Source organism: Aptenodytes patagonicus, chromosome 25 (assembly GCF_965638725.1).
Source record: "Aptenodytes patagonicus chromosome 25, bAptPat1.pri.cur, whole genome shotgun sequence".
Classification (NCBI taxonomy): Eukaryota; Metazoa; Chordata; class Aves; order Sphenisciformes; family Spheniscidae; genus Aptenodytes; species Aptenodytes patagonicus.
In genome coordinates this window covers 3,037,135-3,061,093 of record NC_134973.1, presented here as the reverse complement: position 1 = coordinate 3,061,093, position 23,959 = coordinate 3,037,135, and the positions used below count along the sequence as shown (strand labels likewise).

General features: G+C 68.0%; 1 protein-coding gene across 2 annotated transcripts; it reads left to right on the top strand.

Moving 5' to 3' along the window:
* Positions 1–1,134: 1,134 nt before the first annotated feature.
* Positions 1,135–23,651, top strand: SEMA6B (semaphorin 6B). 2 transcript variants are annotated; one of them, XM_076359321.1, is made up of 17 exons: positions 1,135–1,150; positions 15,271–15,419; positions 15,769–15,898; positions 16,248–16,308; positions 16,423–16,485; positions 16,880–16,981; positions 17,156–17,246; positions 17,334–17,453; positions 17,557–17,645; positions 17,752–17,969; positions 18,104–18,235; positions 19,093–19,242; positions 20,209–20,403; positions 21,039–21,179; positions 21,441–21,518; positions 21,733–21,791; positions 21,893–23,651. In XM_076359321.1, exons 2-17 carry the CDS (start codon positions 15,305–15,307, stop codon positions 22,879–22,881), a joined length of 2,733 nt encoding a protein of 910 aa, XP_076215436.1. In that variant the 5' UTR covers positions 1,135–1,150; positions 15,271–15,304; the 3' UTR covers positions 22,882–23,651. The 2 variants fall into 2 exon arrangements, with proteins under 2 accessions (XP_076215436.1, XP_076215437.1); XM_076359322.1 differs by lacking the exon at positions 1,135–1,150 and adding an exon at positions 12,035–12,051.
* Positions 23,652–23,959: the final 308 nt, after the last annotated feature.

Here is a 23,959-nt window from a genome sequence, read left to right as displayed (position 1 = left end):
TATTTCTGACTACCCTGATTTGGGTTTTTTTCGGGGAAAGTTTAGCTAAAATGGGCCAGGGAAGCAGATGGCGGGGGGGGGGACACGACGGTGGTAAAGCATGGAAGCAGTGAAAGCAAAGCACCTTCTCCCGCCGCACCCGGCTTCCACCTTGTGTGTCAGCCCCAGACCCTGCTGTGCCCCCCCCAGGCACCCACCCCGGCAACCCCTGCACCCTGAGGTGGGAAGGTCTGGCCTCCCCTCGCTGCAGTCGGGCAGCACCCGTTGTAGAGCAGCTCTGAGCCCTCAGTGTGAGGGGAAACTGAGGCAGGGGGCTGGGGGTTATCACACTGGCTGGCAGGGGGAGGCGGGGGGGGGAAGCCCCTTGTGCAAGGGGAAACTGAGGCAGGGGGCTGGGGCCATGGCTGTGCCACCTCTCCGGTGCCAGGGAAGGGAAGGAGGCAGGGGGGAGCCCTATCGCAGGGGGAAACTGAGGCAGGGGGGCAGGAATGTGCTCGGCAGCAAAGGGGGGGACCCCTCCTTGCCGGGGGGGGGTGCGAGGCTGAGGCAGGGCGGGGGGGACGGGGTCCAACCGCCTCTCCGTGCCAGGGATGGGGTGGAAATTGAGGTGGGGGGGGGGGGGGGTCGGTCCCAGCCCCTCCCCGTGCCAGGGAAGGCGGAGGGGGGGATGCCGTTTTGCCGGGGGGGGGGGGGGGGGCGAGGCAGGCGGGGACGGCTCCCCCCGCCTCTCCCCTCCTCTCCGTGCGGGGGGGGGGGGCCCCCGAGGCCGGGCCGGGCCGCCTCCCCGGGGCGGGGGCAGGGCGGGGGGCGCAGCCACTCCGGGAGCGGCGGCGGCGGCGGCTCCTCCAGCGCCGCTGCTGCCGGAGCGGCCCCGGTGCAGCCTCAGCCACCGGGCGGGCCCGGCTCCGGCTCCGGCTCCGGCTCCGGCTCCTCCGGCTCCAGCCGCGGTTCCCCCCCCCCCCCCCCCCGCCCCCTCCCGCGCCGCCCGCGGCCCCGCCCCGCCCGGGCTCCGGTGCCCCGGAGCCTCCCGCCGCGGCGGCGCGGAGCGGAGCGGAGCGGGGCCGGGCCGAGCCGCGCTGCGCTGCCGGCGGGCGCAGGTGCGCGGTGCCCCGGGCCCCCCTCGACACCCCCCCCCCCCGGGACGGCGGAGGTAAGAGCGCGGCCGGTGCCCCCTCCCGCCCCCCTCCCCGGCGATGCGGTCCGGTCCTTTCCCCCGGTTTATCCCCCCCCCCGCCTCCCCACCGGTTGCCCCCTCCCGGGGGGGCTGCGGGGGGGTGGGGGGATGGGAGGGAACGGGGGGTGCCCCCCCCCCCCCGCCCTCCCCCCTCCCGCCGCCGGCGGCTGCTGCTGCATTGGGAAGCGGCGCTTTTGTTAGCGGCTCTCCGGGCGGAGCGGGCGGAACCTTGAAGGGTCACGGGCTGGAGGGGCCCCCCCGCATCCCCCGGTACCCTCAGCACCCCCAACCCGCACCCCTCTGCCCCCCGTCCCTGCACTCTGCGGCCCCCCGGCACCGCCCCCCCCCCCCCCCCAAGCACCTCCATCCTGCATCCACATCCCCACCCCAGCACCCCGGGGGACTCCCCCCGGCACCCCAATCCTCCCCCCCCCAGCCCCCTCCGGCACCCTGGGCACCTCCCGCACCTCCAGCCCGCACCCCCAGCCCACCCCGGCACCCCGGCGAGCCTCCCGGCACCCTGATCCTGCGCCCCCAGCCCACCCCAGGCACCCCGGAGACCCTCCCCACACCCTGATCCTGCACCCTTGTCCCCCCCCCAGCACCATGGCGTCCCCCCCAGCACCCTGGTCCCCCCCTAACACCCTGGTCCCCCCGCAGCATCCCGATCCCGCACCCCCGTCTCCCCCCCCAGCACCCTGATCCCGCACCTCTCTCCCTAACCCAACACCCCGATCTCCTCCCCCGTACCCTTGAGCCCCCCCCATCACCTCCATCCCGCACCCCCCCCATCACCTCCACCCAGCACTCAGTCCCACCCCCCATTCCCTCCCACGCCCCCATCCAACCCATCAGCACCCCGGGCCGGCACCCCGACCCCCCCACCCCAGCCCCGGGACACAGTGATGGGCGCGAGGTGCTGGGGGGTGCCCCCCCCCCCCCCCGCCCCGAGCTGGGAGGATGGAGATGGGGGGGGTCCCTGCTTCGTTCGGCTCCGTTTTGCCTCCGCCGCCTCTTTGGGAAGCAGCCAGTGCTTGTTGTTTTTGGGGGGGGGGGCAGGAAAAGGGGGGGGGCTGGTGTGTCGGCCCCCCCCATGCAGGCTCTGCTGGGCTGGGGGGGGCGGAGGGGCTGAAATGGGGGGGGCTGGCCAATGCAGCCCCCAAAAGGGCGGAGGGGAGCAATGAGGGCTCAGCCTGGGGGGGGGGTGGGTGGTGGTAGTAGGGCCCCCCCCAAATAACCCCGCAGGGCTGGGAGGGGGCAGAGCCCTCACAAATTGAGGGGGTGCCCGGCTCTGTCTCACTGGAGCCGTAACTTTTCCCATGGTGGGGACAAGGGGTGGGGGGGGGACACCCGGCAGAAGTGGGGCGCCCCCCGTGCGTGAAGGGGTGGGCTGGCACCCCCCAGCGTCAGGACAGGGCTGGGGAGCCCCGTGCAGGCAGCATCTGCGGGGCTGGGGGGGCCCCGTCCCCCCCTTTTGGGGCTCAGCACCATCGCACCGTCTGCGGATTTGGGGGGGGGGGGGTAGCCCTAAAATAACGCAGGGTGGGGGGTGCTGAGCCTGACCCAAATCCTGCCCTGTCACCCTCACTGTGGGGTGCTCCAGGCACCCCGCGACCCCAGCACCCACCCCTGGCCCCCCCAGGCCTGGCCTCCCTTGCTCCCACATAACCCAGAGCTGTTGGGGTGCTGAGCCCCTCCGAGCCCCCGCCTGCCCTGGCCGGCCTCTTCAGACCCCCCATGGGGAGGGAGGGAGTGGGGAGCCCTGTCCCTGGGGGGGGGGCTTTGGAGGGGGGCCAGCACCCCCAAGGGGAGTGGGGGGCCATGAGGCTATGCCATCGGCTCGGGGTGACCTTGGGTGAGCGCTGCCTCCTGCCGTGCCTCAGTTTCCCCTCTGCCAAACGAGGCCATGAGCCACAGGGGGGTGCAGAGGGGAGGCCCTCCCCCACCCCGGTGTTGGGTGCTGCACCCAACCCCTCCACCCACCCTGGGGAGCAAGGGGGGGGACCTGCCACAAGCCCCCCCCCCTCAGGGACACCCACCTCTGCTTTTCCCCAGTGCCTGGGAGAGGTGGGGATGATGGTGGCACATGTGGCACCACTGTCCCCCCGCCGGGTCCCGCTCCAGTGCCTTCACCCCAATCTCTTTGGCTCCGGGTTGGCCCCGGGGGTGCCCCAGCGGGGTCGGATCCTGCTCCGGGGATGCACTGGGGGGGGGATGGCTGAGCCCCCCGTCCCGTCCTGCTGAGACAACCGTGGGGAAGGGGTGCATTGACTTGGGGGTCCCCCCTCTGTCACCTGCCCCCCCCGGCAATTTTAGCCACAATTTAGGTCCTGAACTGGTGACACTAGAGGGCAGCTCCCAGCTCCGGGCACAGCCGGACAGCGCAGGATCCGGCCCTGGGTTCCAGGGCCCCGGCGGCACGGTGTGTCCCCCTGCCCCCCGAGCCATGGGGTGCTGTTTGCAGGTGCATGTCCCCTCTGGGTGCTGGGGGCCGGATCCAGGCGGGTGCTGAGGCAAGCGCGGGCAGCGATGCCCTCCCGGCCCCGCTGAGATGCCCCTTTTGCAGAGTCCCCGGGGTGACACGGGAATTGGGTCACCGCTGTCACCGGGGCACGTGGCTGCAGTGGGGAGGTTTTGTGCACGGGGGGGGGGACTGGAGATGGTCCCTGGGGGGGTGGGATTTGGGCTTTGAGGGTGCTGGGGGGCAGCTCAGCCCCCACCAGCGGTGACGGTGCTGCCGGTGTTTCGGCTGCGGGGGAGGCGGCTCCTTCCCCCCCCCCCCCCCCCCGGGAGCCGCTTCCCAAGATGTTTTCACCGCCGTTCCCATAAACAAAGGGAAATCACCAAATTCAACCCCCAGCAGCAGCAAAGCCGCCGGCAAACCGGGCTGCGCTGCCCGGTGACCGCAGCAGGCTGGAGATGGCCGTGCACGCGTGTCCATGCATGTGCATGTATGTGCATGCGTGTGCACGCGTGTGTGTGCGCTGCTCCCCGTGGCAGAGTTGCCCCCGGCTGCGGGGGGGTTGCAGGGACCCCGGTGCTCTCCCTAAACCAGGAGGTTTTCGGTGGCTTTGCAGCCCTCCAAGCCCTGCCAGGAGCCCGAAGTCACGGGGCAGGGTGGTGACGTGCCAGGCTGGGTGTCACCGTCCCCCTCACACGCCCCCTCAGCCCTCCGAGCCGGCATCCCTTGCAGCTTGCTCTGCACATGCCACGTGATGGTTTGGTTCCCAGTTAAACCAGTGGCTCCTGGGAGGGCTCCCAGTTAAACCAGCGGCTCCTGGGAGGGCTTTTCCCTCCCCACCAGCTCTGCCGTACCAGCGCTGGGAGGGCTCAGCCTGGCCACGAGGCCCGTGCCGGCGCGATGCTCGCCGGGTACCGGAGCTGGATGCAGATCCCTGCTGCAGTGCCGGACGCGGTTTGTATCCTTAGACAAGCTCGAATATTTTTAATTAAACCTGCCAGTTTGGATGCAATTTAATTTTTCAGTGGGCCGAGCTGCGCTGGCCCCTCGGTGCATCTCCCGCACTGGGGCTGCTCCAGCTGTATCTGTTTCCCGGCATTGCCTTCGGTGAGGTTTTCCTACCGGGTGCGGACCGGTGGCTTTCCCCGTGCCAGCACCTCTCGCTGTGCTGGGCGAACGGGTCGTCACCGGCCCGGGCGGGATGGTTTCGCGGTGGGGCCGGTGCGGTGGCATCCGGCGTGCGTTCGGCAACATAAAGAGTAGTAAAGAAAACCAAGAGCAAGCCCGGTTCCATCTGGGCTGTGCCGCTGCGCCTGCTTTACCCGTTTGCGCCCGATCGCCGCCAGCATCACCCGGTTGCCGCCGGCATCACAGGTGCTGCATCCTGGGGGGCTCCGGGGTCTTTTCTTCCCATCCTTCCATCCCCAGGATGGTGATGGAGGCAGCTGCCGGAGCGTGGTACCCAAAAGGATGCTGCTGTATCCCCGGCAGCGCCCAGCCCCACCACAGAGGGGACCCGGCGGCCCTGGGGACCCCCCGGCTCATCCCCAGGGACCTTCGGGCTTCGGTTGCGTCTCTCGAAAGGGGTGATGGAGGTTTCGATTCCCTTCGCGAAGGCGGGAGGGAGAGGAAGAGCGATTGTCTGGCGTGGAGGAGATCCCAGCGGGGCTGCCTTGTGCTAACAGGATTTTACTCCCTATTTAATTACAATTTTGTCAAATTAAAAAAAAAAAAGGGGGGGAAAAAAAGATCGCTCTCGTCTCTTTGTGCCAGTTCCCGGCAGCCGGTTAATTAAAGAGTGGCTGGTGAAGCCACCGGTCCCTGGGGGAGGTCCCAGGGGACCCCAGCCCCAGGACTTGGCAGGCTCACCTTGGTTCCAGTTCCTCCCAGTTTGGCCCACTGGTGGCGAGGCTGGCCGTGGCTGTGGTTGTGGCAGCGGCGGCGTGCCGATGCGCCGTGGCTAATCCCCGGCTCTTCCCTGTCTAATCCCGCCCGCTGGGCTAATCTCATCAAACCCAGCAGCGCCGCAGACGAGCTCAGTGCCGGGTTTGGTGCCGGATGGATCTGGGGAGGGGGGGGGACACACACATGGTGGCCCCGGGGGAGCGGCGGCTGCGGGCGCGTCCTCGTTGGGGCGATGCGGGGCTGCGGATGCCCGTGGGGCGCTCGGGCATCAGGTGGAGAAACTGAGGCACGGAGCAGGGAACAGCATGTGGCTTTGCAGTAGCTGGGGACCGGGACAGGGGGGTGGCAGCCTCTCCCCCCCCCACCCCCACCCCCCACCCCCAGCGCCGAAAACAAACCCAAGGTGATGGAGGAGGGCGGGATGGGAAGAGGCAGCGGTGGCAGCACCCACGTGTCCCCCGGAGAGACCTGATCTGGCCCTGGTTTGGGTGGTGGGAACGTAACTGGCTTTTATTATCAGCCCCATCCATCATCTCCCGCCGGGGGACGTCGAGATAAAATGCCGGGAAATTAGGAAGCGTTAAGAAAAGGCGATTTGGGAGGCTGGGAGCCGGGATCTGTCCTCGCCCGGTGCGGGGCCGGATCCTGCCCAGGGCCGCAGGTAGGGAGCACAGAGCTGCAAATAACCCCGGGCAGCTGCCCCGGCACCGGCTGCGCCCTATCCTTCATGTCACCTTTCAGAGAGTGAGCTGGCGCGGCGTGAGGTCAGCGCTGGGAATAGCCCGGGAGCACGGCCCGGGGCCTGATCCTGCCTGGCTGGGCCGGGGAGGTGCTGTCCGGCCTCCCCGGGGTGGGGGTGTTCTGCTCCTGCCCCCCTGCAGCACCCCGGTCAGAGCTGGGGTGCACACGTGGGGTGCGTTGCACAGCCCCTGCCGCTTGCACGCACCACACGTGCACATGACAGCCCCGCGCGCACGCGTGCGCACATACACCAGTCCTGTGCGCGGACGTGTGCGTACCCCGACACACACACGCACCCAGCCCTGTGTGCACGGACACACACGCCACTCCTGTGCACACCCAGCCCTGCGCACCCCTCACATGCATGACAGCCGGTGCAGAGACACCTGCACACACATGACAGCCGGTGCACGCGCCAACACCTGCGCACACATGACACCCCATGCGCACGCACCTACACACACACACGTGGCAGCTGGTGCACGCGCCAACACCTGCACACACATGACATGCGGTGCACACGCGTGACAGCGCATGCTGACACCTGTACACACGTGACACTTGGTGCACGCGCACCGGCACACGCCTGTGCCAGACACACGTGCCAGCCGGTGAGCACACCAACACCTACGCACACATGACACGTGGTGCACACATACCTGCACACCGATGACACCCGGTGCACACGCACCGGCACACGCACACGACACCTGGTACCCACACGCCTGCACACGTGTGCCAGCCGGTGCCTATGCTGACACCTGCACGCACATGACAGCTGGTGCGCACGCACTGGCACACACGCGTGACACCCGCCGCACACACCCACACCTGCACACACACGCGGCACATGGTGCACACACGCACCTCCACACATGTGACAGCCCATGCACACACCCGCACACAGATGACACCCGGCACGTCTGGCGGGGCCACCCAGGGGACGGGGACCTTTGTCACCGGTCCTGCCGTGAGCTTTGCAGCGCCGGTGGCCGGGAGCATGCGGTGGCAGCGGGGAGGGGGCCGGGGCCGTGCCGGCCTGGCGGGCGCCCGCGGCCGAGCGGGCTTTGCCGGCGCTGGCAGGAGAACAAGGAGCTGTTTCGAGGGCAGCGAGGAAACACCTGACCTTCCGGCAAGGCGGCGAGCGCGGAGGCGGCGGCGCTGGGCGCGCGCCCGCAAACAATGGCCCTTTGTTCCGCACCACTGCTGGCATCCCGTATCCTATCCTGCATCCCAGCCTGCGTCCCACATCCCACCCCGCATCCCTTCTTGCATCCCGTATCCCACCCCGCATCCCATCCTGTATCCCACCCCGCATCCTGCATCACATCCCACCCCGCATCCTGCATCCCATCCCGCATCCCACATCGCATCCCACACCCCGGCAGTGCCGCAGTGCCAGCACCCGGCACCCACGCTAGCTCCGGTGCGTCCCACAGCCCAGTCGGGGCTCGGGGTGCCCCTGTGCCGGGGTGCTGGTGGCTCGTGGCAGGGGGGGGGTGTTGGGTGTCACCCCCGTGGCTCCCATCTGTCCCCAGCTATCACAGGAGCGGGTCTCCGCACCGCGCGGGGCGGGTGCCACCGCCGAAGCCTTCGAAGTCGGCGTCTGCAAAACATAGAGCGGGATGGAGCCGGGTCCCATCGGCGAGCCTGCAGCCTCGCTGCGAGGAGGAGGAGGCTGCCGGGCGAAGGCTGGGCTCACGTGCTGTGGCCCACGCCCCGGCACCGGCAGCTGCTTCCCACCCTCCTGGCACACCGGCCGTGCCGGGAGCCAGCAGCGGCGGGAGCAGGTTTGCTGGGGGTGGCCGTGGCTCCTGTCCCCCACGGGGGTCCCCGTCCCTTGGTGTCCCCAGGAGGTGGGTGGCTCGGAGGAGGGAGAGGGGGGGGGTCTGCAGAGCGGGTGCCCTGGGTGGGAACGCACCCCGGGTGGCAGCTCCAGGGCCACCGTCACCTTGGGGACAGCGTGATGCTGGGGACGGTGACACAGCTGGGACCTGCGGGGATCTCGGGGGCTGCAACTCCCCAGCACTCGCCCACACCCCTCGCCTCTCTCCGCGCTGTTTGACCGAGCGGGTATTTAATCTTATTTAACTACAAATAAGTGTTTTGAAGCGTAGAAATCTGAACTCGAAGTGCTGGCGCCTGGGCTTGGAGCAATTAAAAGCCCCATTTTCCCGGCCGGAGCAGAGCAGCCGAGCGCGGCCGGCACGGGGGAGCCCGAAATGGAGATAAAAACCACCACCACCATCTAAACTTTATTAAGGCTTAAAAAATGAGCAGGCTGAGGGGCTGAGCGCTCGCTCCCGGTCTCCCCGGCACCTCCTCCGGCTGCGGGTTTGTTATTGTAGGGTTGCTTTCTCGGGATCGGGGTTGTTTTGGGGTGTTTTTGGGGGGTTGTTTCAATGGGTGCGGGTGTGTACGGCAACCTCCCGTCCGGTTAATGATGGGGCTCCGTGCCCTGGTTTGTTATTGTAGGGTTCCTGCCTGGAGCTGGGTGTAAGCATGGCGGTTTGTTATTGTAGGGTCTCCAGCCGGGGCGGAGTTTGCGTGCGCTGGTTTGTTATCGTAGGGTCTCCTGTGTGGAGCTGGGTTTGCCTGTCGGCTGTTGGGATTGAACCAGGAGCTGCGCGTCCCTCTGCCCGCTCAGGGCTGGGGCACCCTAGGGATGGGGGCACCCTGGGGACGGGGCTCCCTGGGGATGGGGTACCCTGGGGACAGGGCTCCCTGGGGACAAGGATCCCTGGGGATGGGGCACCCTAGGGATGGGGGCACCCTGGGGACGGGGCTCCCTGGGGACGGGGTACCCTGGGGACGGGGCACCCTGGGGACATGGGCTCCATGGGGACAGGGATCCCTGGGGATCGGGCTCCCTGGGGACGGGGCTCCATGGGGATGGGGGCACCCTGGGGACGGGGCTCCCTGGGGACGGGGTACCCTGGGGACATGGGCTCCCTGGGGACAGGGTTCCTTGGGTACATGGGCTTCATAGGGATGGGGCACCCTGGGCTGCACAAGGGGAGGTGTGGTCCAGGGGACCAACAGGGCTTTGGGTGGGGGCTCCCCAGGAGCGGTGGCCGGGTTCGGGGCTGGAGCAGGGGGTTCCCCCTTCCCATACCAAGGGGAAACTGAGGCACGAGGCTGGAAGCGGTGACTCAGAGTGGCCGGACCTGCTCCTGCCGGCGGGACCTGTCTGCGGCCGCCCACGGCCCTGGGGTCCCGGGGCCCCGCGGGTGCCGAAGCAGGGTGCCGGGGCAAGGCTCGGCAGCCCGAGGGGACCCGGCGAGGGTGCAAGAGCCCCTGGGGTGGCACAGGAGACCAGGAAGGACGAGGAGGGTGAGTGCCTTTGGGAACAAGGGGGGATGTGTGACTCTGGGGACAAGGGGGACAAAGGGGATGGCTGTCTTGGAGGGACAGGAGGGACATGGGGGGACGTGCACCTTTGGGGACAAGGAGGGGTGAGTGCTTTTGGGAACAAGGGGGGGTGACAGTCTTGGGGAGGACAGGAGGGACACGGGGAGGACGTGTGTCTGTAGGGACAAGTGCCTTGGGGGGACCAGCAGGACAAGAGGATTCATGTGCCCTGGGGGACAGGGGACAAGGGCTGTGAACTTGGGGGGGGGGACAGGGCAGCCATGTGCTTGGGGACAGGGGACAAAGGCTGTGAACTGGGGGGGGACAGTACCCCACCTGTCATCCCCCACTGTCCCCTCCATGGGGTTTGATTTGGCATGAAGCGTGATGCCTCCTCGATAGGAAACCATCCTTAATATGCAGATGAGTATGTATTTAATATGCAAATTACCACGCGGCTCTGGCCGGCCACCGGCACTGCCCTGGCGTGGTGGAAGGGACGTGCCGGGGGCACCCAGCACCCATGGGTGTCACCCGGCGGGTGTCGAAGTTGCTGACAGCACCCAGCGACTCGTGTCACCCCTGGGCACCCGCGGTGGGTGACGGGTGCGGGGACAAAACTACCCAAAGTGACTGCGGGGTCCCCACCATCCCCAGAGCCCATGTCGGTGGGTCGGACCCCCCCCCTTGGTGCGTGGGGATGTCCCGGGGGGCCCGGACGCCTGGGTCCCCACCCGGGGGAGGGGGGGTCATGGGCGGTGGGGAGGGGACAGGGGTGGGGACGGGGGCTATAAACGGCAGCTGTAAGCGGAGCCGGTAACCGGAGCGGGAGGCCCGGGGGGACATTTGAGCCGCCGGCGGGGCCGCAGAAGCACCAAGGTAAATGGTGGGTGCTGTGTGTGTCCCCCCCGCCACGCCGGCGGCCCCCCCATCCCTGTCACCGCATGGGGGCCCCACCAACTCTGGGGTCCCCCCCCATCCTCTTGGCACCCCCCCCAGTTCTGGGGGTGCTAATCGCCTGCAGCTCCCCCCACACACACCCCCCCTCCCCGGGAGGTGCTGCGTGGGGGGGGTGGACACATGGCAGGGGACAGGGCCAGGGCCAGCCCGCGGTGCCAGGTGGCCGGGGTGACATTTGCTCCGTCCCTGCCGTGGGGACAGCTGCTTCCTGGCTCTGCCATCTGAACCGGCCCTGGAACGGAAACCCGGGGCGGGGGGCTGAGCCCCCCAGCCCCGGCGGCGGCGGCAGCTGGGTTTTGGGGGAGAGGGGGGGGGAGCCATTTCACGGGGGGGGGGGGGGCTACTGCTGGTGACCCCCAACCCTCCCCTCCATGGCAATGGGGGGGTGCCCCCCCTGTGTGACCCCGCAGAGCAAGGGATGCTCTGGGGACCAGGAGCCGCATTTTGGGGGGCTGGGGGGGGGGGGGGCAGCATTTTCCTTAACGCTGCTTATAAGGGGCCTCATTAGCATATCTAATTGCTGATTGCTAATTGGCGCTGGGTACTTTCTGAAGGAATTTACCCCAAACAGCAAATGAAATCCAGCATTAGCCCTATGAAAAGGGAAGGGGTTTAGATATTGAGACCATACCGTGCCCCCCCACCCCCACCCCCCATACGGGGGGGTTTGAATAACGCGCCCCTTGTCAGACACCTCCTAATAACGAACCCTGATTAATTAGGGGCTGGTGGCTGGTCGTGCTGGGCCGCCGCTGCTGTTATTCCCCCCAGAAGTTGTATTTTAAGGGATTTTAGGGCTGGTGTCCCCCCCCCCCATTTCCCAGTGTCCGTCGTCGTGTCCCCCCCCCCTTTCCCGGTGCCTTTCTAATGGGTTTATGTTCTGAGGCTGAGCCAGCACGGATGGAATCTGGGATCCCGTGGGAATGAGCGGGGCCGGGATCAGCTCCGGGTGCGGCGATGGCCGGTGAGGACTGGGGGGACGGATGGACCGCGGTGCCTCTGTCCCCACCGTGGCTTGGGGGGGGGGGGGGGGGTCTCACCGAGGTGTCACCGGGTGGGCTCATGCTGCTTTGGGAGGGGACACCGCGGTGCTGCTCGGGATGTCCCATGGGTAGCCGCCCCCCCCCCCCCCCGCCCCAGGTCCCCGGCTGCGGTGACAGCTGCCGGGGTGGGGGGGTGGCTCCGGTTACGGTGACATCAGCCCTACCTTCCCACCTGGCACGGGTGGGGGGCATGGCCCCCCTCCCCTGGGGGGTCCCTGGGGGGGGTTACGCGACAGCTGAGCAGCTTTCGGGACGCCGGAGCCCCCAGAGCCGTCGGGGCATCCTGGGGAGGGGGGGGGGGGAACGACCCACCCCCAGCTATGGGACTCAGGCATCTGAGACCCCCCCCTCCGAGCGGTGGGGACAGCGGTGGCCGTGCCGTAGGGCCAGCGGCGGAGGTGGCCGGCGGAGCTCAGGTGGGCAGAGCGAGGTGCCGGGGGTGGGGGGGGGGCAGGAACTGTGCCCAGACGCCACAGGGAAGGGCTCCCATCCCCGGGAGGGGAATGGGGGCAGCGTATCCCACCTGGCAGGCGGTGGGGGGGGGCTGGCAGCCCCTTCTTTGGGGTCACAGGGACCCCACTGCGCTTGGGGATCGCTGCAGTCCCCCTTTATCAGCCCTTGGAAATTACGGCATGGGGGGAAGCAAAACTGGGGGGCTGCTCCCCCTTCCTCCCCACCACCCCTGTGTCGGGGGGTGGGGGAGATGCTGTGGGGGAGAAGGACAGGGTGAGCAGCTGCCCCCCCCCCCCCGCAAAGCTTTGTGCACAGACAGTGAGGGCTAAGCCTGCTTTCAAATGGGGAAACTGAGGCACAGAGCAGGGGGTTCCAGCAGGGACAAGGACAAGGGACGTGGCTGAGGCTGTTCAGCCGCTCGGTGTCGGAGACATCCAGGCTGGAGACCCCCATCTCCCCCTGGACCACCCACCGCATCCCCGGCACGGCCACCCTGTTCCCCACTGGCTGCCTCAGTTTCCCCACAGCCGTGTTGAGGACCAGCACGGTGACCGTCCCCTCTCCTCCGCCATCGCCGTGAATGGGTCCCTGTTTGTCACCCGTCCCCCCGCCGTGCCCCCCTCCCCGCCGGCCCCCTCCTCCCTGGCCCCCTCCTCCCCGCTGCCTTTGCTGCCTTTTCTTTGCCCACACAATCGCAGGCATTTATGTCGCCGGAGGCTCCGGTTACCCCGCGCCCGCTCGCTGTCACCATGCAGGCTGGGGGGGGACGGTGTCACCGTCCCCCCCCCCCCCCCGGCTTGGGGTTACAGGCGCCCGAGGCAGCGACACGACCTCCCCGCACCCCAGATCCCACCCGGCGTGGGTGGGTTCTCAGGTGGCTGATATACGCTGAGCCCTTCCCTCAGGCTGCTTTTTGGGGGTCCCCCCCCCCTCCTCCCTCCGGCGCCTGGGGACCCCACGGGGATGCTTAAATTTTGGTGATTTTCGGCTGCTGCTGGCGTCGGCCGGCACGGGGGGGGAGAGTTACGCCTCAGGGACATCGTTACCCGAGCGGGACGACTCATTTGGGTAACGAGGCTGGGCTCGGAGCCCCCAGCCAGCCCCTAAAAGGGGGGGGGGGGGGGGGGGCGCTGGGGGAGCCCCCTGTTTCAGCTCAGGCGGTAAATGCCTCTGAGACTTTAATTACAGCAATTAAATTGTTAATGGCTTTTATAAAACAACCCAGGCACAAAAAATAGATTAAAAAATAGGAATTTCCAGGCTGGCACCCAGGGGATGGGGCCCGGCCCAGCCGGTTTGTCACCCGCGGCGCACCGCCACCGGCCCGGCTGCAGCCGGGCCGGTGGCGGTGCGCCGCGGGTGACAAACCGGCAGCTGCCTGTGCCAGAAACAGCTCATTTCCCTCTTTTTTGGGGGGAAAAATCCCTCCCCCCATCCCACTCCTGCGCATAAACTCGTCGGTAACGCCAAAACCTCTGGGTTGCTTTTGGCGTTTGCTGTGGTTGTGCTGCCGGCTCAGCCGCGCCGGGCTTTGAGGCACGGTTTGCTCTTGCAGGCGCCCGTCGGTTATTTTTAATAGAAATATATATAAAAAAAAAAAACGTAATAAGGGGCTGTGCCGTTTCCTCCTCGGGCGGGTGGGGAAACTGAGGCACGGCCCCGTTCCACGGCTGGGTCTCCCGGCCCCGTGTGGCTGTGGCTGTCCCCGGGAGGCCACCGGGGAGGTGAGTCTGTCTGTGCCCGGCTCACCGGGGGGACCCAGGGAGAGTCGGGGGCTGTGACACCGTGGGAACAGGGTCGGTTGTCCCTGGGGGCCGTGACACCGTGAGGACGGGGGGGTTGGGTGTCCCCGGGGGCTGTGACACCGTGAGGACGGGGTTGGGTGTTCTTTGAGTACATGACGCCATGGGGACGGAGTCAGTTGTCCCTGGGGATTGTGGCACCGTGGGGATGGGGTCAGTTGTCCCCAGGAGCTGTGACACCGTGGAGACATTGTTGGATGTCCCGGGGGTCCATGACACCGTGGGGACACTGTTGGATGTCCCTGGGGCTGTGACACTGTGGGGACAGATTTGGGTGTCCCTGGGGCTGTGACACTGTGGGGACAGATTTGGGTGTCCCTGGGGTCCATGAGACCGTGGGGATGGGGTCAGTTGTCCCCCAGGGGCTGTGACACCGGGGTCAGGTCCCACTGGAGTCAGGTCCTACCCGGAGGCTGTGGACACAGCAGGGTCGGGGTCAGATGTCCCCGGAGGCTGTGACACCGCAGAGGGGACCGGGATGGGGACAGTGCTGGGTCTCACCCGAGGCTGGTGACACTGCAGAGGGGACGGGGACGAGTCTCCCCACTGGCGCTGCCCGGCGTCCTGGCACCGTGACCCCCAGCCCCGCGCAATGTCACCCCCCTGGCTCCCCGCAGGGGACGCGGCGGCAGAAGGGCGACGGTTCGATCGAACCCGCTCCCTGCTCTCACGGAATTGATAATCAATTAAATCTTTGCCTGGCTGCTAATTACCCAGCCCTACTCCAGTCCCCGCTGCCCCACGGGGACGGATGGCAGGACGGTGACGGTGGCCCAGCGCGGTGGGGGGGATGGTGGCCGTGGCATTGGGGCTGTCTGGCGGCAGGGGTGCCATGGCGTGTGGCGCTCTGACGTGTCCCCAGGGATTTTCCGAGCCATCCCGATGGCATGTCGGATGGGGGAAGAGCCTCGCTGGCTTCCCCTGTGTCCCCGTGTCCCCAGCCCTGCCACGCCACCACGCACTGGCTCAGTTCCCCCGTAGGTTGGTGGTGGTGAGCTGCCAGTAAAGCCCCAGTTTGGGCCCAGTAGCCCCAGTGCGGAGCCGCGCAGGCGCTGGGGGCGGCTCGGCGGGGGCGTGGGGGCCGCTTTTCCCAGCATATTTGAAATTCTTCAGCCGGGGAAGGACTCGCTTCCCTATCCCCAATCCCAGACGCATCCCGTGCCGGCCCCTCGCCGCTGGCACCGGCCCAGCGCCGGCGCCTTAAGCCCCCCCACCCGCCCTCCGAGACACTGCCCCCCCCCCCCCCCCAGACCCTGGCACCGGTGATGGGTTTGGGGTGCGGGTGCTACGGGGTGGGGGGGGTCAGTGGCACGCAATGGGGAGGGAACCCAGGCGGCCGGGTCGGTGCTGCCCCCCTCCCACCTCTCCCCGTGCCCGCAGGTGCGGTGGGTGCCCACCCGCGCTGGGGGACACCATGGGGCCACCCTCCCGCGTCCCCTTCGTCCTGCTGCTCCTGCTCGCGGCGGAGAGGACGGCCCGCGGCACCTTCCCCGAGGAGCCCGACCCCATCGCCGTGGCCCCCGAGGACTGTGAGTGCCCGCCCAGGGGCTCCCTGGGGGTGCAGGGTGGGGGTCAGGGTGCTGCATTGATGTGCAAGGGGGGGACACGGCTCGGCAGAGAGGGGATGGGGTTTTTGGGTGCTTTGGGGTGAAGGCAGGAGGGGGGCGCCCATGGGAAGGGGTTTTGGGGTGCTTTGGGGTGAAGGCAGGAGGGAGGCACCCATGGGAAGGGGTTTTGGGGTGCTTTGGGTCGAAGGCAGGAGGGGCCACCCATGGGCAAGGCTGGATGAGGGTGGTCGCTCTGGCTGGGGGAACCAGGGTGGGTGGGGGTGCCCCGGCAACGTGTGACCCCCCCCGTGTGTGTGTGTGTCCCCCCCAGACGTGAAGCACTACGCCGTCTTCGTGGGCCACGGGACGAGCCGCCCGGCCGGCCCTGAGGGTGGGGGGACCCAGCGCCTCAACATCCAGCGCATCCTCAAGGTCAACCGGACCCTCTTCATCGGGGACAGGTCCGAACCGCAGCACCCCAAAGCCTCCCCGCGATAGGGGTGGGCACCCGACACCCACCCCAACCCTCTTTGCTGGGGAAGGACCCCACTACCTGTCCTGGGACACCCCAAAATCTGCCATGGGGGAACCCCGGCAGGTTGGACACCTCAGGGGGCTCCGACGGGGCTGTCCCTGCCCCAGTGATGCTCATCGCCCACCCCAGCACCCCACATCTCTCCAGGGGGGTGGCAGTGGATCCCGCACACACCCCCCCCCAACATGCCTCGCTGGGGGGCACATCCCCGGGGTGCCCCCAGCATCGCAGCCGGGAGCCCTGCAGGGTGGTGACACCCGTGTCCCCCTCCCCAGGGACAACGTCTACCGCGTGAGCCTGGAGCCCACCGGTGCCAGCGAGATGCGCTACCACCGGGTAAGTGCCGAGCCCCGGGGTGCCGGGGGGGGGGGGGGGGGTGCTGGGGGTGGGGGGTGGGGGGCGCTGCCGGCTTCGCCCTGGCCCCACACTGGGTTTTCTCCCCACCCCCAGAAGCTGACGTGGCGCTCGAACCAGCACGACATCAGCATCTGCCGGATGAAGGGGAAACACGAGGTATGGGGTGGGGGGGTCCGCAGCCCGTGAGGCCTCCCCTGGGAGGGGACCGAGCGCCTTCTGCGCACCGTGTCACAGGGACAAAGCCACCCCGTGCGTCCCCCCGGTGTCACCCTCCGCCTCCCCACTCCCTGCCAGCGGTTGTGTCTCCGTGATTTATCAGCCGCTTGGATAACTGAGTTTGTAATTAATTATTTCGGGCCCGTGGAGCAGAGCAGGCACAGCCCAGCATCTGCCAGAAATCCAATTTCCAGGTCCCATAAATGCCGTTTTGGGGTGAAAATACCCCCCAAGCCAGACCCTCGCAGCGATGGGGGCCTGGGTGGGAGCACCCAGGGGTGGGGTGGGGCGGACAAGGGTGCCGAGGGGTGATGGTTCCCTCTCGCCGGCGCAGGCAGAGTGCCGTAACTTCGTCAAGGTGCTGCTGGTGCGGAATGAGAGCCTGCTCTTCGTCTGCGGCACCAACGCCTTCAACCCCGTCTGTGCCAACTACAGCGTGAGTCACCCACCCGCCACCGGGATGGGGACACCTGGGACCCCGTGTGTCATCACCCCTGTGTCCGGGTGACCGGCTCCGCGGGCAGGGGATGCTCCTGCCTGTGCCACGGAGGCAGCCCGGACCCCGCTGCCCGGGTGGCATCGCTCACGGCCCCATCTCACCCCGCTCTAGATGGACACGCTGGAGCCCATCGGGGACAACATCAGCGGCATGGCCCGGTGTCCCTACGACCCCAAGCACGCCAACGTGGCCCTCTTCACAGGTCAGTGCTGGCACCGCCGGCGCCGCACCAGGTGCTCTGCCTGCCATCCCCGGCCCCGTGCCTGGCTGACGCCCCTCTCCCGCGCAGGGGGGATGCTCTTCACCGCCACGGTGACGGATTTCCTGGCCATTGACGCCGTCATCTACCGCAGCCTGGGGGACAGCCCGACCCTCCGCACCGTCAAACACGACTCCAAATGGTTCAAAGGTGCCTCCCGTGGCGTGGCGCCCACCGTGTGCCACACAGCACCAGTCCCCGTCCCCTTTGACACCATCCTGGGACATCCCTGACCCTGCCACTGTCCCCACAGAGCCCTACTTCGTGCACGCCGTGGAATGGAGGAGCCACGTCTACTTCTTCTTCCGGGAGATCGCCATGGAGTTCAACTATCTGGAGAAGGTGGGAGACATCCTTGCGGTGTCCCGAGACACCTGGGGTGGGGACAGGGACAAGAGGACACTCATCAGGGTTGGGTACCAGATGGTGATGGGTGACCGTCCCGTAGGTGGTGGTGTCCCGGGTGGCCCGGGTGTGCAAGAACGACATGGGGGGCTCGCAGCGGGTGCTGGAGAAGCAGTGGACCTCCTTCCTCAAGGCCCGGCTCAACTGCTCCGTGCCGGGCGACTCGCACTTCTACTTCAACGTTATCCAAGCCGTGACGGACATCCTGGAGCTGGACGGGCGCCCCGTGGTGCTGGCCGTCTTCTCCACGCCTGCCAACAGGTCGGACCCTCTTGTGCCCCGCTGAGACCCCCGGGGCTGGGCTGGGACCCCTCTGTGCGCCCCAGTGCCCGTGGGGGACATGAGGGACATGGGGGATGGGTTGAGGTGTTCACCCTGTGCCTGCGTCCCCCCAGCATCCCCGGCTCGGCCGTCTGCGCCTTCGACATGACCCAAGTGGCCGCCGTCTTCGAGGGACGTTTCCGGGAACAGAAATCACCCGAATCCATCTGGACACCCGTGCCTGAGGACATGGTGCCAAAGCCCCGGTGAGTGACGTGCCACAGGGACAGGGATGGGGACATCCAGGCTGGGACCGACAGGAAGGGGCATGGGGATGGAGGTGGGGACAGGGATAGGGACAGGGACAGCCAGGGCTGGTACCCGCAGGGAGGGTGGTAGGGACGGGGATGGGGATGATGATTGGGACAGGGATGATGATGGGGACAGAGACGGGGACGGGGACAGGGTTGGCAAGGGCTGGTACTAGCAAGGACAGTGGTGGGGATGGGGAAAGGGACAGGGATGGGGACAGAGACAGTCAGGGCTGACACCAGCAGGAAGGGTAGTGGGGACGGGGACGGGGACAGGAATAGTGACAGCCAGGACCAGTACCAGCTGAGCTGGGGACAGGGATGGGGACAGCCAGGCTGGCACCCGGAGGGAGAGCGATGAGAGTGGGCATAGGGTCAGGGATGGGGACAGGGACAGGGATGGGGACAGGAATGATCAGGGCTGGTACCAGCAGGGAGGGTGGTTAGGGACAGGGATGGGGACGGGGACAAGGACGGGGTGGGCAAGGGCTGGTGCTAGCAGGGACAGTGGTGGGGACAGGGAAAGGGACAGCGATGGGCACAGGGACAGTCAGGGCTGACACCAGCAGGAAGGGTAGAGGGGATGGGGATGGGGATTGGGCTGGGGACAGCCAGGGCCAGTACCAGCAAGGGTGGGGACAGGGATAGGGACAGGAACAGTGACAGCCAGGGCTGGTATCAGCTGGGCTGGGGATAAGGCTGGGGACAGGCAGGGCTGGTAGTGGCAGGGCTGGGGACAGGCAGGACTGGGGACAGGGCTGGGGACAAGGCCAGCGTGGCCATGGGGACGCTGAGCCGTGCCGCGGCCGCAGGCCCGGGTGCTGCGCGTCCCCGGGGATGCGCTACAACTCCTCCAGCACCTTCCCCGATGAGATCCTCAACTTTGTCAAGACGCACCCGCTGATGGACGAGGCGGTGCCATCCCTGGGCAACGCACCCTGGATCCTCCGCACCATGAGTCGGTGAGCACCCCGGGGCAGGATCTGGCCCGGGGAGGGGCGGGGGGGCTGGTGGGGGCTGGTGGGTGCTGGCCGGAACCTCTCGTGCGGCCCTTGCACGTGCGTGCCAGCGCCGGGAGAGCACCGGGAGACCTGATAAATCTCATAAACTTTGCAGTCGAGATTGTCTCATCCTAATTAAATCGGCCTTAATTGCTGCTTGATGGGGAATTAATCAAGCGGCGCTCTCGGGCCATAGCCTTCTGCTGGCAGGGCAGCCGGGGCGTGCGCGGGGCTGGGGACGGGGACGCAGGGCTGGGGACGAGCATGTGGGGATGGGGATGCAGGGTTGGGGACGGACGGGGACACGAGGCTGAGGATGGGCACGCAGGGCTGGGGACGGGGACACGAGGCTGGGGCTGGGGCCGCGAAGCTGGGGACAGGGACACAAGTCTGCAGACGGGCATGTGGGGCTGGGGACAGGGACAGAAGGCTGGGGACAGGGACACAAGGGACCCAAGGCTGGGGACAAGGATGCAGGGCTGGGGAGGGGGACACAAGGCTGGGTATGGGGACGTGGGGCTGGGGACCAGCTGGGATCCTGCCAAGGGATTGGAGGGATCTGGGCTGGTTCCTTGGTGGGGTCTGGGCTGGGTCCCAGCTGGGATGTGGGTGGAATCCAGGCTGGGTCCAGGCAGGATTTGGGCAGGATCCTGAGTGGGATCTGGGATGAGTCGTGGGTGGGATCTGGGATGGGTCTGGTGGGTTCCTGGGTGGGATCTGGGCTGGGTCCTGGCCGGGATCTGGACTAGTTTCCATTTGGGATCTGCACGGCCCCTCGCACTCCCTGGTGACTCCCTGCTCAGGGCCAGCCGCAGCCTGTCCATCCCCTCGGGGGGTCCCAGCCCGCCACCCTGCCTCAGTTTCCCCCTTCCCGGGGACACGCAGGCTCCCGCACGCCCCAACGCCTGCTCCATTCGCACCACGCAGGTACCAGCTCCGCAAGATTGTGGTGGACAACACAGCAGGGCCGTGGGGCAACCACACCGTGGTCTTCCTGGGCTCCAGCACGGGCACCGTACTCAAGTTCCTCATCCAGCCCAACGCCAGCACCAGCCCCGCGCCCGCCCCCCCCGGCAGCCAGAGCATCTTCCTGGAGGAGTTTGAGACCTACCACCCCGGGAGGTGGGTGCTGGGGTGTCAGGAGGGAGGGGGGTGGGTGGGGGTGGTCAGATGTGTGGGTGGATGGGTGGGCGAGTGGTTGGATGGGTGGGTGGACGGAGAGACGGACGGATGGACGGCTGGGTGGGTGAGTGGTTGGATGAGTGGGTGGGTGGGTGGATGGATGGATGGAGAGATGGACAGATGGACGGCTGGGTGGGTGAGTGGTTGGATGAGTGGGTGGGTGGTTGGGTGGGTGGGTGGGTGGACAGTTGGGTGGGTGGTTGGATGGATGGGTGGGTGGTTGGATGGATGGGTGAGCGGTTGGAGAGCTGGATGGATGAGGAGTGGTTGGATTGATGGGGGGGCATGGGTAGATGGATGGGATGTTTAGGGAGGGATTGATGGTTGCAAGGTGACAGAGGAGGATGAATGAGGTGGCTGGGGATGGAGGGATGGGCGAGAGGGATGGATGGTTGGAGGGGATGGGTCAGAGGGATGCAAGGGTTGGGTGGGTGGGTCAGAGGGGTGGGTGGATGGATGGGGTGGGGGGAACGGGTGTGATGCCCTCCTCTAGACCAGCCTGCGCTGGGGCCAGCTCCGTGGTGGGCAGGCGGGAACCAGGGCCGGAGCCACACTGAGCTCTGCCCCGTCCCCAGGTGTGGCCGGGACACGGAGGACGAGCGGCGGCTCCTGGGGCTGGAGCTGGACAAGGCAGCGGGGTCCCTGCTGCTGGCCTTCCCCCCGTGCGTGGCCAGGGTGCCCGTGGCTCGCTGCCAGCAGCACTCGGGCTGCATGAAGTGAGTGTGCGGGTCTCAGCCGCCCCCCGGGGTGGGCGGGGCTCGCTGGGGGGGGGGGGGGGGCATGCGAGGAGCAGAGAGGGGTTACCTTCACGTCCCAGGAATTTGCCCTGTGGCATGATTCGGCTGGGAAGGGCTCAGCATGGCTGGGAGCACAGCCAGGGGAAACTGAGGCACGGCATGGTGCAGGGCCTCGTGGGGGCTGAGGTGTCATCCCCCCCCCATGTCGAGGCTGATCCTGACGTCTCTGCTCCCTGCCAGGAATTGCCTCGGGAGCCGGGATCCCTACTGCGGCTGGACGCCCGAGGGCTCCTGCGTCTTCCTGGAGCCCAGCCCCAGGTAAGGCTGCCAGGCCCCGGGGGTGAACGCTGGGGGACGTGGGGGGGGGACGACAGCGGGGTCTCAGGGGCTCCCCAGAGAGCATCGGCTCCTGCAACCCCCATACTGCTGAGGCCCAGCAAACTCATCGCTTGCCGAAGCAAGCTGGGAGCCCTCTGCCAAGCTGTTTGGGACCGGCTGACTCCCCCATAATTTGTAACACCCCCCCCCCCAGGGTGGCCTTCGAGCAGGACATCGCCGGCGGCAGCACGTCCCACCTGGGCGAGTGCGAGGGTGAGTGCGGGGCAGGGACAGGGCTCGGGGACACGGCGGCGGCACCGCCAGGCTTCCACTGCGGCCGTCCCCTGACGTGTCCCCCCCCTGCCATCACCCAGGGCTGGTGACGGAGAGCTTCGTGGACGAGCCGGACGGGCTGGTATCGGTGAACCTGTTGGTGATCTCCTCCGTAGCCGCCTTTGTCATCGGCGCCGTCATCTCCGGCTTCAGCGTCTGCTGGTTCATCGGCCACCGGGACCGCAAGGAGCTGGCACGCCGCAAGGACAAGGAGACCATCCTGGCGCACAGCGAGTCGGTGGTGAGCGTCAGCCGGCTGGGTGAGCGGCGGGCGCGCGGCGGGCAACCCGGCGCCTTGCTGGCCCCGCTCATGCCCAACGGTTGGCCCAAGGAGTTGGGGAAGGTCACCCAACACGACCTGGACTCGGGGGTCCTGCCCACGCCGGAGCAGACCCCGTTGCAGCAGAAACGCTGCCCCGGCGCCCTCCAAAACTGCACCTGGGAGCAGAGCCACAACATCATCAACGCCGCTTTGCGGGACCCCGGTGGATCTGGCACTACCGCTGCCGGCGCCGGCCGGCTGCACGCCGGCTCCAGCCGCCCGGCTCGCGGCATCCCCCTCTCCTGCCACGCCATCCTGGTGGACCAGGAGCTGGAGGCCGAACTCAGCGACTCCTCGGGTGACGGGCATTGGGGTCGGGACCCCCAGGAGGGTCCCCGCACCCGGCAGCACCCACCCGCCGGCGCCCGCCGCCCGCCCCGCAGCTCCTACGGTGACTTCACCGGCACGCCGCACCCCAGCCCCGATCGCCGACGGGTGGTTTCGGCACCCAGCGGGGAGGGGGGAGACTTTACCGAGGGGCCACCCTGGCACCCCGAGCAGCTGAACTTCAACGCCAACAACGGCACGAGCCGCCCCGGCGCCCACCTCAAGAGGAATCACACGTTCAACAGCGGCGAGGCGCCGGCGGGCGGTTACGGGCGGCACGGCACAGCACCCCGGGCACCCGGCGCCGGGCCCCCGCGGGCGCTGACGGACCTGCACCACCTCCTGCGCTACGGCGTGGAGCGGACTCCCTCGGGAAAATAGGGTCCCACCATGTGTGTGTGTGTCCCCCAGGGCACCGATGGGGTCCCCCGGCTCCCTGGGGAGAGGGAGGGGTGGCCGGGCAGGAGCTGCGGGCATGGGGTGAGATGCTGCATGGGTGGAGGGGGGGGGGGGTGACAGGCACCCCCTGGGTGCCCCCAGATGGGGTTTGGGGATGTCCCCGGCTGGCGTGGGGCAGTGCCCCGCGCTCCAGCTGCTTTGCCCGGGTCCCGGGGGGTCCGTCCATCCCGTCCCCTCCCCAGGTTGGACCCAGGGACCGCGGCACCCTGGGAGGGGGATCCCTGGGAGGCAGCAGGATGGATGCACGGACACAGGCACAGCCGAGGCAGAGCAGGGCTGCGCCCCCCACCCCACAGCCCCTCGGACCCATCGGCCATGCCTGGGCACCCAGGGGGGCTTGTGGGTGCTGCCAGCACCCCGGGGACACCCGGCCAGGGGGTGCCACTGGGGTGCGTTGGTGACGGTGATGGGACACAGTGAACGTTTGGGGTGCAGGGGGATGGGGGGGCCCCCAAATGTGTGCGTTATCTGGGGATGGGGCACACTCACCCCCTCCAGCCTGGGGTCAACCCCTGCCCAGTGCCAGCTTGGGGGGGGGGGTGGTCTCATCCTGGAAAGCTGGAAAGCACAGCCGGGGTGCGGGGGCACTGCTGGGGGGGTCCCCACCGAACCCACTCTCTGCTGGCAAAGGGTGCCCTTTCGGTGCCACCCCTGCCCGGCCTCGGGGTGGCGGGTCCCCGGGGGGGTGGCAGGCTGTAAATAGGGTGGGGGGTGGCAGGCGCCTCCCCTCGCCCCCCCCCCCCCCCCCCCCCCGCGGCCATGCATGCGGCCGCCCGCGGTCTGTACCCCGCGGCCCCAATAAACGCCCGTTTACCGGAGGCGACTCCCCCGCAGCCGCCTGGGCACCTTCTTACACCCCCCCTCCCCTCCCCGGGACCCCCCCGGCCTCGGGGGGGGCAGCACCAGCCGGGGCCGGGCACGGGGGTGCTGGCAGTGGGTGATGGTGGGGACACGGGGAGACATGGAGCCCGGCTTTCCGGGACTCCCAGTGTGCGAAGTC

Bases quoted from the DNA above. Each gene is read 5' to 3' on its own strand.
- SEMA6B (XM_076359321.1), top strand. From the start codon at position 15,305: ATGGGGCCACCCTCCCGCGTCCCCTTCGTCCTGCTGCTCCTGCTCGCG. The intron at 16,982-17,155 runs GTGAGTCACCCA...ACCCCGCTCTAG, and splicing joins CCGTCTGTGCCAACTACAGC to ATGGACACGCTGGAGCCCAT. The intron at 18,236-19,092 runs GTGAGTGACGTG...CCGCGGCCGCAG, and splicing joins GACATGGTGCCAAAGCCCCG to GCCCGGGTGCTGCGCGTCCC.